Source organism: Scardinius erythrophthalmus (genome assembly GCF_964197995.2).
Source record: "Scardinius erythrophthalmus genome assembly, chromosome: 1".
Lineage (NCBI taxonomy): Eukaryota > Metazoa > Chordata > Actinopteri > Cypriniformes > Leuciscidae > Scardinius > Scardinius erythrophthalmus.
The window spans coordinates 53,249,182-53,266,268 of record NC_138221.1 but is presented as its reverse complement, the minus strand read 5'-3'; the positions used below and the strand labels follow the sequence as shown (position 1 = coordinate 53,266,268).

General features: G+C 36.6%; 1 protein-coding gene across 1 annotated transcript; it reads right to left on the bottom strand.

The window, feature by feature from the left end:
- Positions 1 to 244: 244 nt before the first annotated feature.
- On the bottom strand, positions 245 to 17,084 carry nags (N-acetylglutamate synthase). Its single transcript, XM_081367361.1, has 8 exons — positions 16,686 to 17,084; positions 15,334 to 15,620; positions 14,697 to 14,910; positions 13,140 to 13,320; positions 9,733 to 9,772; positions 9,237 to 9,368; positions 526 to 708; positions 245 to 437 (listed from the first exon to the last, which is right to left on the bottom strand). The coding sequence occupies exons 1-8, from the start codon at positions 17,052 to 17,054 to the stop codon at positions 260 to 262; spliced, it is 1,584 nt and encodes a 527-aa protein (XP_081223487.1). The 5' UTR covers positions 17,055 to 17,084; the 3' UTR covers positions 245 to 259.
- Positions 17,085 to 17,087: the final 3 nt, after the last annotated feature.

Here is a 17,087-nt window from a genome sequence, read left to right as displayed (position 1 = left end):
GAATTTTGACACACTTAATAGAATAAATTTTACTCTGAGTGGCTTTATATGGCCCCAGTTTTTTAAAGAAAGTGATGGGGGCCAGGAGCAGATGACTCAAAACTCCTTTTGCGCTCAAGAAATAATGTGTTATGCATTTGGGACAACATTCAATTTGTTCCTTTAAGCTACTCAACCAATACTCCAAGAAAATGTGAAGATATGAAGCTCTGCTTGATAATAATAATAATAATAACAAGGTCATGGGATGAGTACGGTTTTATGACCCTTGGGGTTGCTGAAGGGGTTTCACTTCTGTTGCGGTGTGAGAGCAGAAAGAGTCAGGAAGGCACTTGGCGTACTCCACCAGCACGTAAGACTCACGGATGTCTGTAAGGCCAAGCCAGAATACAATCCAGTGACCATTTACGAAACTGCCATCACAGTGCTTGAAATACCTGAGGATTTGAAAGCAGAATGAGAGATGAATGATCGATGGGCAAAAAATGGGAATCACAACAATGCAATGCAGGGGACGGGACACACCAGGGATTGATGCGGTTAGTGGCGCGGGATCTCCAGAAGAGCTTGCCCAAGTCCTGACGAATACACTCCCACAAGATCTGGCCAGTTCCTTGACCTTGTTTACTGCTGCTGACCACAAATTTGTCCAGGTACGGAGTGCCGCTGTTCACAGGCTCTGTGGTGATTATAGCAGCCGCACTGTACCTGCAATTAAATGCATACAGGCACAGATTCAGTAAGCTTATATTCTAGAAGGATAAAACTATGAGCATGATTTACCACAAGGGTGAAACGTCATTTAAAAATACCACAACTGTGTCATGTAAAGAAGTGAGAAGGGTAAGGTGTGTCAGTGAGTGAGCTGTGTTAAATCCTTAACTCTTTCCCTGCCATTGACGGAATTTTCAGGTGTTAATGAAAAATTCATTGTTCTTGTGTCCATTCATTTAAAACTTGTTGATTTCATTTGAGTGTGTGTAAAAGCATTTCTAACAGCTGAATTGGGGGTAGGAAAGAGCAGATGTAATAAACCAGATAGCCCGGGGAGATAACAAACACCTAGGCACGAGAAAGAATCTTAGTCGAAGAATACAGGATGTCATATAGTAGGGTCCCAGGCCCCCTCCTGAGGAAAGCAGGAGGTCATTTAGATTGTAAATGAAGGCCTTTTGGCTTCTCAGGGACAAAGAACAGCATGACCTGCCCAGGGGGGGGGTAGAACCAGTCCATACTAGATGTCTTTAAGGAAATTTACAGAGACTGGGAAAGGAGGAGTCAAGAATGTCAGAAACCTGTATAAAATGTCTCAGTTTTATTATGTCAGTAGGCTTTCTGTTTCACATCTGGGTGGCTGCGGTTGCGAAAAGATTCCTCAAAGAATAAAGCCTTTTTCTTCTTTATTACAATTTTGCCTTTTTGAGTGTTGTCTTACACCTGTGATGCTGTTTTTCCAAGTGAGATAAAAATTGCTATTACAGCTGGTGTCAGAAGTGGGATCCTGTGCGGACGCTTCTTCTCCTGGTCCTGAGAGCGGATTTGACGGGAAAGTGCACGACCCCGGCAGCACCAGGCGGCCGTCTCATACCTCGACGGTTTGAGATAGAAACTCAAAAGATTACGAGAGAAAGAGCCAACACCGCGTTCAGGACCAGAAGGGGAAGCTCCCACCAGGACAATAAAGAATCCGCGGATTGCGGGAGAAACAGAAAAAAGCATCTGGGTAAGACACGGCAAATTGTTTTATTGAAGTTTAAGTGTGAATTGATAATTGTGAGTGAACTGAACATGAACCAGGTTGGCTGAGTTTGCTTTTGGTACGAGTGTGAGGGTGATTCAGATAATCACAATTTTGAGGGAGAAATCGATCTGACAGATTCGGACCGGTTTCGGCCCCACTCAGCTCGTTAGTGGACGGGGATCCACCGTGATTCAGATAATCACAACTGTTATTGATTAATTAGTTTTACTCAAAGGCGCTAGTAACCCAATATTAATTTGATTAAGTGGACAGAGGAGCCACATCAAATTTAATTAAGTGAACGGAGGAGTCACGTCAAATCAGAATTAATCGAGCGCTAGAAAGTGCTTATAGGAAGTTTTTGAGTAAAACGTAATTACAAACCACCCGACCGATCTTGGGGTAAGGGAAAGATCGGGTCTGTTGAAGACGTTTGACAGATACTGTAAGGCACGTGTCGAATTGTGAAATCCAGAAAGTAGGTTCAGCCAAAATGGGATCATCAAACAGTAAAACAGATAATTTTTATACACCAATTTTCTGTCAGATGAGAAATAATTATGGTGGTAAATGTATGACTGACATAGGGAAATTGATAAAATATCATGATTTTCCAGAAGAGGGAACATTGAGTACAACAAGATTAAAAGTGGTTAAAGAATCGATAGGAACGTGAAAGTATTGTGCTATGAGAAAGAGATATGGAAGAAAACTGTGAACAGACAGTAGTTTGTTGAACTAAAGAAGATAGGGAAAGATAGAATGTTTTTCCTGATGGAAATTATAAACAGAGAATTGTTGGATTGCAGATAAAAGAGAACAGATGCAGAAGGAACTGGCATGTAGGGGAAGATAGGATGTTTTTCCTGATGGAAACAGTGAATTGTTGGATTGAACAGATACAGAAGGAAGTGGCATGTAGGGAAAGAGTGTTAGATAAAATAAGGCATTGAGTATGATTAACAGGGATTAACATGATATAAAGATTAGGAATCATGTACGCAAATGTAAGCAAAACGGGAAAAATTCTATATTTTGGAGATAAAATAATGATTGAAATTACGATGTGAATGCTTTATTGTATTAATGATATGAAAACAAGAGTATTGAAGAATAGATTGCCATATTTTTGAGTTGAGGATAGCTGTCTGTGTAATTTAGAGACTGAGAAGAATTAGGGAATCTTGTGGTCTCTGTGAAACAGTAGAGATAAGTAGGACTGAATAATTATAATACAATCTTGTGATTTATGTTGAATCTGCAAACTAACCATTTGATAGAAGAATAAGCTTTTAAAACCAGTGTTGATGAAATTAATTACACGTTAATGTTTTAATACTGTATGAAGAGTAACTGAACAGTCCTGATAAATAGTGAGATAAAAGAGAGCAAATGCTGTAAGCAGTTCTGCTCATGCTCTGAAGAGATTTGCAGATGATGTTTAGTAACTTCTTTGTAAGTTTAATTGTGATTGGAAAGATAAACAATAACTTAACTGGCTCCAAACAAAGAAAGTGCCAAAATTACACAAATTTAAAGAAAAGTCTTTGTTAATATGGGTTAGAAAGTAGATCAATGTTAATATGATGAAGATTGTTTCAGCTATTGAAATTGAATTTGCAACTGTAAAAGAAAAGACAGAGAACTGCTTATCAATGGCTCTGTTGCATTTCCTGAATACAACACAATGTTTCAGAAGTGCAAAATAGGGTGAAGCTGTTAGAAAGATAAAAGGCAGAATAACAGAGAGTGTTTTATTGCAGTCAGCTGGGTCATTCAGTGACTGTATGCGCACTGTATGACTGTAAAAGTAAATGAGGGAGAAATAAAGTTGATAGTTGGAACTTTTGAAAGTTGTAAGAAGATTGAAAGATTTAAGTGTAAGGAATTCCTTTTGAAAGGAAAAGAACTATAAAAAGTACCGGTGGACGTAAAATTACAGATGAGCTAAATGAGTTGCAAAATATTTTAAAAGTACCGATCACTAAAAGGATGATTGTGTTTTGAATGAAACGCTTTGATAAGGTTTTAGATGATATAGAGAGACAAATCTAACGAATGATTTATAGTGATAATCATAAAATGTATGACAAGCAGAGAGCGCAGCCTCAAAAGTTAGTATGAACCATAGAAGCAGATTGATAAACTCCTAGAGAAAACATTGAAGTCGGGTATTAAATTATGGTAATTGAAAATAAAATTGAAATGAAATTTGAAACGTTATTAAGAACTAGAATAATTATTATTCCTTTAAGATAAAATAAACAGAAGCAGTGTTACAGGATTAACAGTTGCTAAATGTAAAATGTGTAAAAGGCATTTGATTGAATAAAGGCTTGTTAATGTTGATTTTAAAAGATAAGAATGTGATTTGGCCAAAACAGGTTTGCTTATCTGAATCTGGTATGTGCTGTAACTGAAACTGCCACAGTTTCAGTGCAACAGAGACTCATTCTGGGTCTAAATTACAATACATGTAATTTATGGAAAAGATGCCTTAAGATGGGCTAGAGTATATAAAAGATGGTAGACAAAGTCTGAAGTTAAAGGTTTATGAGAATGCAGTGTATCAGTCCTGAATGCCTCAAGAGTCTCTCTCTCATTCAATGCCAGCTGAAAGCTGTTGTCTGAGCCTGTGTAAAGCACATTGTTTTAGACATGGATGTTAAAAGAAATCATGCTACAAGGCAGTTCAGATTTCATACATTTCAAGAGAAATTTGTAAATGTTTTAAAAGTAAAACTGAATGACTTTAAAGAAGTCTTAAAACGATAGAAGTGACATTTTTAACTAGTTTAGAACCAGTAACTTCTTTGTCTGATTTTAGCCTCCACCATGGAACAGGGCTGATGGCTCCGGCTACAGATGTAACAGTACACTGAATGGACGGTTGCTTCAATTGCGATTTTGCTGATTTGAAGATGTTTAAAAGATTTAGGTGATTAAATACTGTTGTTATTAACTTGTCTCCCTGTGTTAACACTATTAGGCAGTCCAGAGTGCTCTGGTGACTCTTGAATGTGCCTTCCCTAAAGCTTCAGAAAACAACTTAGTCTGTTGGGGAAAACTGATTTTGCGGTGGGAAAGAGCGGCTACCAGTGTGCACGAAGTGGCTACTCAAGGACGGGTAAGAACCTTTGGCCAGAGGTCAACCTAAGGCAGGGGGTCACGCCGACACTGGGCATCTCCTGAAGGAAGGTGTGTTTATGTGAGAAAGGTATTAGAGTTGAGCGATGACTGTGAGGCCAGCAGCATCAGCAGAACATTGAGAGGGGAGATGGAGCTGTAAGGAGTTATGGCAGTCTGCCCCAGAAAATGTGAGTTCCTCTATATACCACTTGCAAGAAACCGCATTCATTGTATGGCTTGTTTTTCATTATGACAAGTGTTTGCAACCATGCCAGGGGACAACACCCTGATGAAGATTAAAGATAAAGAGCTGATGGGAATGGGCTTTCAAGAGCCAGCTGAGACCGTGAGGTGATTGTCATTATTTGTTGTGGAGACAGTATACTTAATTTTTATCAGGAACATGATGCTGGTTGCCTTATGGGCAAGGGAAAATATTATAGAAGTTGATATTGAAATAATATGTCTTTAAGATATGTAAGATATGTTTTGTAAGTTTTAAATCCTGAAGGTCATTAGACGTGGTGGTGGCTAAAGGTGAAGACAGCTTTTGTAGATTCAAGAAAAGTCTGGATAAAGATTAATGGTCAAAGGTTATTGAAATGAATTTATTATTAGATTTTGTCTAGATTACAGTCTTAGGAGGCTGTTGAAAAGATTATTTGTGTATAGTGAGAGAGACTGTTTGAGTGGAGGAAGGGATGGTACTCTGTCTGTCTTTCTGTTATCGGCCTGGTAAAGCAAGCTAAAACAAAATAATGATAGTGAATCAAAACAACCCAGCTGACTTTTCTGAGAGAAAATGAATAATGAACAAACGGGCTTTGAAACTGGTAAAGAGACCATGTAAAATTAGATAAAAGCTACAGTAAATTGAGAAGTTTAAAATGTCATTTAAAATTTAAATCTTTTTAGAGAAAAGATATGAATAAGAAATATGAGCAGTTCATAGTCAGGGATGAGTGTGAGTGTTAATTCATGTTTTGTACAGTATGTGTTAGTTTAGGACAACTATTATGTCTGAATAGTGTGTATAAATTTGTCATTAACCTCTGGAAAGAGTGTTTTAGCATTATAGATGGGTTAAGGCAAATGACAAATTTGAAAGTAAGCTGAGGATTGTGAGTCAATCTGATGAGAAAGAAACGCAGAACATAGGACGAGCTTTAAGTTGATTGATCATCGAGCTCTATCTGTTAATTATTATTTTGGTCATTTATGATGTGCAGTAGATTTGAATTACTTTCTGAACAGGTTTAAGTATTGATGTGTAAATTAGAATTGTGAAGTCGTAGATAGCCGTCAGTCATGTGTTGAGAAAAAGTTATAAATTTGACAGCAACAAACACGTAGGCTAAATAAATATCAGATTATCCAGAGAGCCCTTAACAGTTATGAACTGTAAAAAAAGGGGAGATTGTTATTTGACTGACATTGACGAAGTGTGCACACCACGACCTGACCTGACCAATTGATGACCTGGAGAATGTTCGTAGATGACAGTTGCTTAAGAGACCAAACAATAGGCCTGAAAAGCAAGAAACGCTGTGAAACTAGGGGCCGTTGCCTTAAAAAACAATTTGATAAGAAGATGAAATTGTGGCTTTAAGTAATATTTTTATTTCAGAGGCAGAGAAAGATGGGAAATTTGGCTGAAGGACAACGTTTGGGTTAGCAAACTTTATCCAAACAAATGTTACCAAATAAATATGAACAAATATTGCAGTTTTCTATAGCTCAAACAGTAGAGCGTTAGCGCTTGTAACGCCAAAGTCATGGGTTCAATTTCCGAGGGAAAGCAAGAATTGATTAGAATGTAAATGTGTACCTTGAAATGTAAGTCGCTTTGGATAAAAGCGTCTGATAAAAGTAAGAGAATTTTATTATGTTAAATTTATGCACGAAATGGGTGTTGTGCATCAAGAGGAGGATGAATATGCTCATGGCGGGAACAAGAGAACGCACAGTAAAACAAGTGGTCAGATGAGTCTTTGAACTTTTTAGTATGAATAATTTGTATTCAGGCCACAAACAAAGACATTTCGGCCTCACAGGTGGAAAAACAGTAAATCCAGGGGGGGAGGACTAAACCCATTGTCTTCACAGCAGGCTGAGAGGTTATCTAGCTTTGACCTCATCGGTATATGAGGACAGTAAAAGTCCAGGAGGGGTTTATTTGAAGAACTTTATTTGTATTAACCAGCTAGATCTGGTTTACTAAGGGGTTCACATTTGCTGAAAGCCATCGCACAGGTGGGAAGATAAATGTTGGGAGGACATTGGGTTTAATTGTGTGCATTGTTTGTATTTTAAGTGTGCTAATAACAAGAATTGTTTTGACAGGAAACGCCGGAGCAGATGTGGCAGCACAGCAGACAAAAGAAAACTATGTGACAATAACCTCGACATTTGTTTTTCTTTACAGAAGATGCAGACTTTTGCGCATGGCATGAGCAAAGTGAAGAAACAGTGCCTAACCCTGTGTAATGCCTAACTTAAAATTTTCATTTTGCAGGATGTCAGGATGGATTGAACCAAACAGAACTGATTCTGTATTGTTTTGTTAACATGAACAACATGGGTTGAATGTTTTTTTTTTTTTTTCAGGGGAACAAGGACCCTGAGTGCTATTCAATGAGCAAAAATTATCTGGTGACAATAATGTTTCAGGCTGTTGAATCCACAGGTCACACCAAAGGGACGACAAGACAAGCGGTCACTAACAAAATCACTTAAGGTCTGCCTTCACAGGTGACAGCAGACAGTAAACGACTCATTCCAGTGGGGGTGCGATCGTGATCTAAGGGAAAATCTTGGAAGGATCTGGGTCCAAGCATCTCACCTTAAACTATACCAACCAACATCAGCAACCCCATACGCCACAACGAAGAATAAAGTGGAAGATCAAGGATATGCGCTAGAACATACCTCTCCTGCCAACGTTGGAAAAAGACCATTTCAACAGCACACAAAGTGTCATATTGGTGAAGATGGAACGTCCATGAGGCAACGAGATGATCAACATATCTGGAGAAAATGTTGACCAATTAATGGTTGAAGAAAAGTTTTGCGATTTTATTTGATTGAATCAAATTAGGGCTTAGTATTGATATACATGAAGGGTATAACTGTTCTTGAATTAAGACTTGAATTAATTCTATTCTTAAAGATTTAATAGTATAATGGGTTTGATTAGAAAACAGAAATGAATTTTTATTATTTTATTGGTTATCAGAGAATGATAAACAGGGGGGAGATGTTAATGAAAAATTCATTGTTCTTGTGTCCATTCATTTAAAACTTGTTGATTTCATTTGAGTGTGTGTAAAAGCATTTCTAACAGCTGAATTGGGGGTAGGAAAGAGCAGATGTAATAAACCAGATAGCCCGGGGAGATAACAAACACCTAGGCACGAGAAAGAATCTTAGTCGAAGAATACAGGATGTCATATAGTAGGGTCCCAGGCCCCCTCCTGAGGAAAGCAGGAGGTCATTTAGATTGTAAATGAAGGCCTTTTGGCTTCTCAGGGACAAAGAACAGCATGACCTGCCCAGGGGGGGGGGTAGAACCAGTCCATACTAGATGTCTTTAAGGAAATTTACAGAGACTGGGAAAGGAGGAGTCAAGAATGTCAGAAACCTGTATAAAATGTCTCAGTTTTATTATGTCAGTAGGCTTTCTGTTTCACATCTGGGTGGCTGCGGTTGCGAAAAGATTCCTCAAAGAATAAAGCCTTTTTCTTCTTTATTACAATTTTGCCTTTTTGAGTGTTGTCTTACACCTGTGATGCTGTTTTTCCAAGTGAGATAAAAATTGCTATTACACAGGCAATCCGTGTTTTTACTGTTATACGGTAGGGGGCGCTATTAGACATCCTCTGAAAGAGTACAGAATCTCCCGATAAAAACACAGCCGAAGAAGAAGCAGAAACAAGCAAAAGAAGCATTGCTTATGCACATATGCACATGTTAAATAACACGATCATCAAAAATTACACAGCATATAAATAATTTATATTTAGATTATTACCTCCCTAAATCCCCAGTATGGGTAGGTTAAGGATTAGGCAGTCTGGTAGCGGCTTCAACAAAGAGGGTAATAATTTGGCAGGGAGTCAAAATTCACACAACACCCGGACGTAGTCTTTGACAAAAATACTATTACTAATGCTATTACTACTACGAATACTACTACCACCTGTTAAAAAAAATATGAAGTTTTCTATTGACTTTTTTCTTATTTCCCAATGATTCAACTTTCCCTTTACATGGAGCAAATTGTGACACTGGATCATTTTTCTTTGGCCGTACAGTATGATGTAAAACATTTTCATTGAGGCTTGATGTTTAAACAACTTGTTCCTACCCTTCAGACAGGTAAATAGAATGCAGTCTGCCCTTGAGAGATGCTATGTAATCCTCTTTCAGGTTCCTCTCGAAAGACTTGTTTATCAGTGCCAAGAGACGGCCAGTGTCAATGTCATCTAGGCTGTTGTATCTGTGAATGGAAATAAAGCTGTCATTCACTGCTAATCTTTGTCAGGTTTGACGACATTCATATCAGATTACACACAGTGAACACAATATCTTAAATATTTGTCTCAAATAAATGCCTTTGGTCTAATTTTACAGTACTTCACTGAGATATCCAGCCTGACACCTGTGGTAAAAACTGCTTGTTTATTCTTGATTATTTAATGACAGCCTAAAACTCTGACCAAGCTGATTGTGAAATAGGGAAACTGTTAAAACAGAAAATGTTCAAACATTTTAACAGCATTGTAAAATGTTCCATATGGTGGATAGGTAGAAAATTTGGACTTGAAAAAGACTAAAAGAAATAAACTGCAAAAGTCACATACCTGTGGATGGGATCTCCATTTTTAAACAGGGTGCCTGAGCCTGAAAGACGGATACAACAATACAGACATGTTTCCTTAATGTTACATTGTGGGTTTAAGAAATACAAACGGTAGAAACTTTGCTCTTTTTTACTGGTCCAAGATATACTGTTATTATTAATCAAACTCTTAGTCTTAATATTCGAGGAATCAATGAATTTATTCGGTCGCCTAAATGTGAGTCCATCGTCATTTATGCGCATGCTTATCGGATAAAAATGGACAATCCGACTCAAAAGAGCGCATTTTTAGAATGTAGGGGAGCGTGAGGCACAACGTAACACAGGGCTAGTTGTAACACACTTGTTTTAAATACTTCCACACATGCTAGCATGACGAAACTTGGTGTATTTACTAGTTGCCATATCAACACTATATAGAGAAAAAAATATCTTCTTTTTTGGAAGATATCCATAGACATTTATTAAACCATAGCAAAAGTAAATTTCTTAAGTTTATTTTTCATCTCAATTTTTTGTGTTTATTTAAAATTAGACAAATCTGATATTATTTTAATCTCCAATATGTTATTTAACAGTTAAGATAGTTCTTTAATGCTTCGCTAACTAGCAGAAAACACTAGCAGGGTTTAAATCCCAGTTGTGCAGGCGGGGGCATGTTGTCACACTGCGTTACCATGTGCCCCTATTAGAAATATGCAATTATATTCTATACTTTTATTAATTTTATTGAGAAAACATGAGAAAAAGGTGAATAAAGACAGTCAATGTTCAGAAATTACTAATTATTTATTTGTTTTGAACTATGTTGTATAGCTGTTTTCCTGTGTTCGTAGTCAAAACTCAAAAATGAGTTTATATTTAATTATTAAAAATTGCCATTATTTTATATGAAAAAGTTTTTTAATTGTATTTTATTGAGAAAACATTTTAGTTTGTCTTGTATTTTTTTTTTTTTATTATTAGATCAGATAACATTTTAAGCTGTCATATGTCATGTTACAATGTACCCCACATATGGGGCATGTTGTCACATTTCACTTCCATTCTTTCGGGGTATATCAAGAAAAAAGTAGGCCTACTGTATATACTGTATTAATAAAACAAAACCACATAATTGTAGTAGACATGTGGGAGATTAATGTGGGAAAAAATAAATACTCTGAACCATAAGTAGATTTACACAAACTGAGAAAGTCAAAAAGCGTTACTTTGTGCCCCGCTCTCCCCTAGTTCAGATCGGTTCTCTGGTTAGTCCAGTTATGCCATCCCATCAAATTATTTTTTGCTGCGCATCGAGGAATTTATTCGGGAGCCTAAATGTGTGTCCATCGTCGTTTATGCGCATGCTTATCGGATAAAAATGTACTATCAGACTCGAGCGCATTTTTAGAATGTAGGTCCGATGCGTATCTTGACGTTTCCATCCAGCAGTTTTTGGTAACACTTTAGAATACTGTATCTTACTTACTGCATAACTAATAAGTAATTATTGAAGAACTAATAGGTAATTATTCATTAACTACTTCTTCACTACTGTTAACTACTAAGGAAGATGTGTTAACTAATCAGTATGTAATATATTTTTATGATTGTGTTAAGTAACAGTTAGTTAATCAATAAATAATGAATTCTGTCATAACTCTTGAAGAACTACTGCTAATTATCTACTAATTAAGGTTCAAGAAAAATAACTAAGAAGTAACTAATGAACAGTCATACAAAACTAACCTCAGATTAGTTTTTATATTTTATATACAGTACTGTGTGTGTCTGTTTTCCTCAGCATAGAATGCCATTGAGTAAATTCATGTTTGAGGCAATGACTGAGGGAAACTGAAAATATAGGGAACTTATTAGTAATTCATAAATAATTATCAAATAATTCTGCAGGAATTACTTAGAACCTGGAACAGTATTCTAAAGTGAGAGTATAGGGAACTCATTAGTAATTAATAAATAATTATCAAATAATTATCCAGGAATTAGGCTACTTATAACCTGAAACAGTATTCTAAAGTGAACATATAAGGAAATTAATTGGTAATTAACAAATAATTATTAAATAATTCTTCAGGAATTACTTGGAACCTGGAACAGTATTCTAAAGTGAGAATATAGGGAACTCATTAGTAATTAATAAATAATTATCAAATAATTATCCAGGAATTAGGCTACTTATAACCTGAAACAGTATTCTAAAGTGAACATATAAGGAAATTAATTGGTAATTAACAAATAATTATTAAATAATTCTTCAGGAATTACTTGGAACCTGGAACAGTATTCTAAAGTGAGAATATAGGGAACTCATTAGTAATTAATAAATAATTATCAAATAATTATCCAGGAATTAGGCTACTTATAACCTGAAACAGTATTCTAAAGTGAACATATAAGGAAATTAATTGGTAATTAACAAATAATTATTAGATAATTCTTCAGGAATTACTTGGAACCTGGAACAGTATTCTAAAGTGAGAATATAGGGAACTCATTAGTAATTAATACAGAATTACCACATACTTCTGACTCAAATCAAACTTACTGTAAAAAACATTATTAACGGTATTATCTAAACCTTTGTAAAATAGATAAGTTATCATACATTATGATACATTTTGCTAATTAAATAAAAAGTTTGCTTATTTGCAGATCAATATATAACCTAGTAAATGTCTGCACTTATCTTTCTTATTAGTGCTGAAGAATTACTAAAACTGGCTAGAAAATAAAATAAAAAACATTGATCAGTGCTTTTTACTTTTCAAGTAATTACCTTTGTACTTTTACTAAGGTAATTTTGAAAATGAATAGGCCAATAGTTTATCATTTTACTGGAGTAATATTGTATTGGGTTATCTGTACTTTTACTCAAGTACTTGATTTGTGTACTTCATCCACCACTCCACTGCTAAAATAAAACGGTTTATTGTAGTAACCACTGTGTATGACTGTTCATTAGTAGTTACTTCTTAGTTATTTTTCTTGCACATTAATTAATAGATAATTAATAATAGTTCTTCAAGAGTTATGACATAATTCATTAGTTATTGATTAACTAACTGAAACTTAACACAATCATACAATTCTATTACATACTAATTAGTTAACACATCTTCCTTAGTAGTTAACAGTAGTGACTTAAGTGTTAATAAATAATTATCTATTAGTTCCTCAATAATTCCTTATTAGTTATGCAGTAAGTAAGATACAGTATTCTAAAGTGTTACCCAGTTTTTTTATGCGATATCCCAAAATGCATACAGGTGGATGTTAAAACAAAAGCTCGTCGCCAGTTTCTGCTTGTTAACTGTCTCGAAGTCATGTCCTTTGACTTTAATGAGAGAAAAAGAGTACATAAGTGTCATTTGTCTCTGTAAGTGTGTTCTCTCTCTCTTATCTCACCTTTATGGCTGAAGAGCTCAGTGAGAAGCGTGCCAGCTGAGGTGAGTACGGCCGAGCTGTCAGCTGGCAGCAGGTTGAGCAGCTGTGCAATGGTACTGATGCGCCTTTTCTCCACTTCACTCAGCCATTTCGCACAACTCAGGCCTGGCAAATCTCCCGGCAGTGACACTAAACCCAACACCTGAAAAATAAAACAGACCATGATTTTAATTAGGAACACTTTAGCCCATGATGTGTATTCATTATGTGCGCATTTATATTTGAGAAAAAGTATAGTTAAATAGAATCAAAAATAGAGAAGGCATTAACTGCTGCATACCACCCAGAAATGTAGAAATTGTAACACTGCCACCTTGTGTTCACTTTACGCTATTGAAGCAACTATCATTTCTTGAACCATTTCTGCCGTTAAACCACTCTTTATTGAAATTTATAGCAAGACATTTAGTTTATGATAGTTTTATAAACTATACTGGCTGCAAAACAAACCTGTTTACAATGCTATGACAATTTTAAAATATAGGCTATGTGTAATGAGATACACAATTGGTTAGAGAATAGGCTTCAAATATTATTTTACATTTCATAGTTTTAGAACGATAAATAGCATATTATATAAAAATATATAAATACAGTGCTGGTCAGAATTATTTGCCCCCTTGGTAAATATGATCAAAGATGGCTCTAAAATATAAATCTGCATTGTTAATCCTTTTGATATTCTAAAAAATCTAACATTTGAAGTAGAAGAATTGAAATTGGGGGGGAAATCACATCTCCAAAACACGTTGGGAACAATTATTTGCCCCCTTTTCTTAAATGCTTTTTGCAACCTCCTTTTGCCAAGATAACAGCTCTGAGTCTTCTCCTATAATGTGTGATGAGTTTAGGGAACACCTGACAAGAGATCAGAGACCATTCCTCCATACAGAATCTCTCCAGATCCTTCAGATTCCCAAATCCATGTTGGCGCTTCTTCTCTTCAGTTCAGCCCCACTCATTTTCTATAGGGTTCAGGTCAGGGACTGGGATGGCCATTGCAGATGCTTGGTTTTGGTTTAAAACCTTGGTTTAACTGACACTACTGGAACCTCAAATGGGACGGGTTCTATGGCATCATGGATTTGAACAAATACCAGCAGATAAAAAATCAAAACCTGACAACTTCTGCTAGAAATCTTATAACGGGCCATGTTTGGATCTTCCAACAGGACAGTGATCCAAAAACAAACATCAAAATCAAAACAAAAACGGGTCACTGAGCACAAAACCAAGCATCTGCAATGGCCATCCCAGTCCCTGACTGAAATGAATAAGCATGACAAACATTGCTTAAAAAATTTAAAATAAAGATCTGTAAAGCTTATTTTGGAGTGTACAAAGTTATCTTTAAAATACAGTATCCTGGAAAAGGGACATTTAAGGTTTAGCTGTGCAGGTAAACCTTACTCCCCTGGCCTCAATACACAAACACACATACACAAATGCCTCCATTAATACAATTAAGTAATACAACGATTTCTTGTTAGTCAGATTCACATATTAATCCTACTGCACCTTGTGGTTTTGGTTACGGAGGCCCCCTGAGCTGTTCAGGAATATGACTTTCTGAGGCTGCAGTGACTGCGAGACGGCTGCCGTCACCTGGATCGAGCTGAGAACAGAAGAACGACCACCTGCATCGCGGCCCACTGGACAGACCAGCGGGATGGCTCTACAGTCCAGAGTCCACTGCAGAAGAGCTGAGTCCACAACAACTGAGGGACCACTGCTGATAGAGGACACAGAGACAAAGTGTTGGTGTGTGAGAGAGAGAGAGAGGAGACTCTGATGTGTACTAGGAGTCGTCCATTATGACATTTACACAAAGGACGACAACCATATAGGCCTAGTTTTGAAAATCATTCTAAATGTGAAAGAATAACATGAATAGAGTCCACACCACAACTATGTTGTTGGAATCACTTTTAGAAAAAAAAAAAAAAATTCAGCTTGTGAACAATAAAAACATTGACATCCATTCAGAATCCGCCCAACTATAAGCAACCAGCGCAAGCATTTAAAGAGGCAGTGACAAACCTGCAGTGTGCATTTATAATAAACAATGTTATTGTGCGTTGGTGTGGACGTTAATTAAGTTATCATTTATAGTTATCGCTCTTGATGTGAACGGGCCTTAAAGTGGTTTCTAAACCTGCTCTCATCCTGAGGGTCCCGCAGTTGTAAAAGGGCCTCTGAACTAAAGAAGGGCATCACATTGGCTGAGTTGTGCTGAAGTGCTTCTGTTAAAGCCTGGCAATGTTTCACCATCACCGTCCTGGCGAGGGTGGAATTAGTCCCAGTTTTGTTGCTGTCCTCTTCTTCCATCTCAGGAGGCAATCCCATCACCACCACGAGCTTCATATCCATTCGCTGCAGGAAGGAGAGTCCAAAGGCCAGGCTCTGAACCATCTCACGGCTATCAAACACTGACGTGTCAACCTGAGGAGGACAACACAGAAATCAGATGTCTATTTGAAATGTCATGACCTCAAGGAACAACTGCGTGTATCAGCTGCCATTAAGGTTTTTAGAAAATAAGTACAATCACAACAAACATAACTGTTATTTATCATTTAGACTACTAAGTCGGAAAGAGTCTGCTTCTATGAAGAGCTCAGATATCTGCAGCGTATAGCAGCCTACCTAAGGTTAATTTAGTTTGACCAGTGATCCTGAAACAGAAAAAGGCTTCAATTGTCTGCAGAGTCAACAAACCAACAGAAAGGATATGTACACTCGTGCACAATTTGAGCAGCAGCATAGATGACAAGTCGGCAGAGACTTCACATAAAATGTCCAAGTTTGGCTTCGGATACTATATTTAACAATATATTTATATGATTTTCTTTTTAAATAATTGATTAATAATAATACAGGCCTATGTAGCTGTACATATTTAATATATACTTAAAATGTATACAATTGTAATAAAATTACCTGCATTGAGATTTTAGTATTAGGCTACATACATATATAGAATTATGGCCATCTGAATTAACTTAAATATTTAAGCACAGATAACTTAATATATGTAATTAAAGTAGACTCAAATTTCCAATTTATATATTGTTGCATTTACTTATGATTATGAACAAGCAATAAAATATTAAAACAAGTTATTACCTCACAAACAGCTTTATTAAGGTTTTTAACCCTTTACATTTCATAGCTTGACTTTATAGGATAACCACATTTCATCAATGAACAAAATACAATTACAGCTGACGAATTTGAGCTGAAGAGTTAAAGTATTAATTAGACTATAGAAGTATAGCCTATAGTCTTAACTTGTTATTTTGAATAGGATTAATTTTAAATGAAAAAATGAATTGATAGCCTAAAATGTTTCAAATATATAAGCTAGTTTATTTTCAATATAAAACAAACATTATTATAATATAATATGAATTGTATAAAAAGAACATTAAAACATATGTAATATAGTAGGCTAATTCATCAAAAATTGCCTTCATATATGTATAACTCTGTTCTCAAGACACGCACCTGCAGTACCGCAAACACTAGAGATAAACCAGCCCGCTGAAAGTGTGTTAACCAGTAACGAGCCTCACGTGGATCACCTCCAATTTGATTGAGAAAAGCCTTGACATCTCTGTAGATCAGCGTGCGGTTGGACCAGAGGTTGAGCTCGCTCGGGGAGGCGTAGTTGGGGAGCTCCTGTAGGGTCCACGCCGGGGTTTTGCTGCCGTGTCCCGCAGCACTGGCTGACCTCAGGCGCTGGTTGACTGGGACTAGTCTCCGCCGATGATGACCGCTCCTCTGCTGACTTAGGGCTGACGGTTTCGTCCAAAACTGGTCAGCCATGATGACCATGGCCCTGCAACCGGACGAACCGCTGTTGACTTTGGCCATGAGTTGTGCAGAGGAATCTAATGGCCCCCGAAA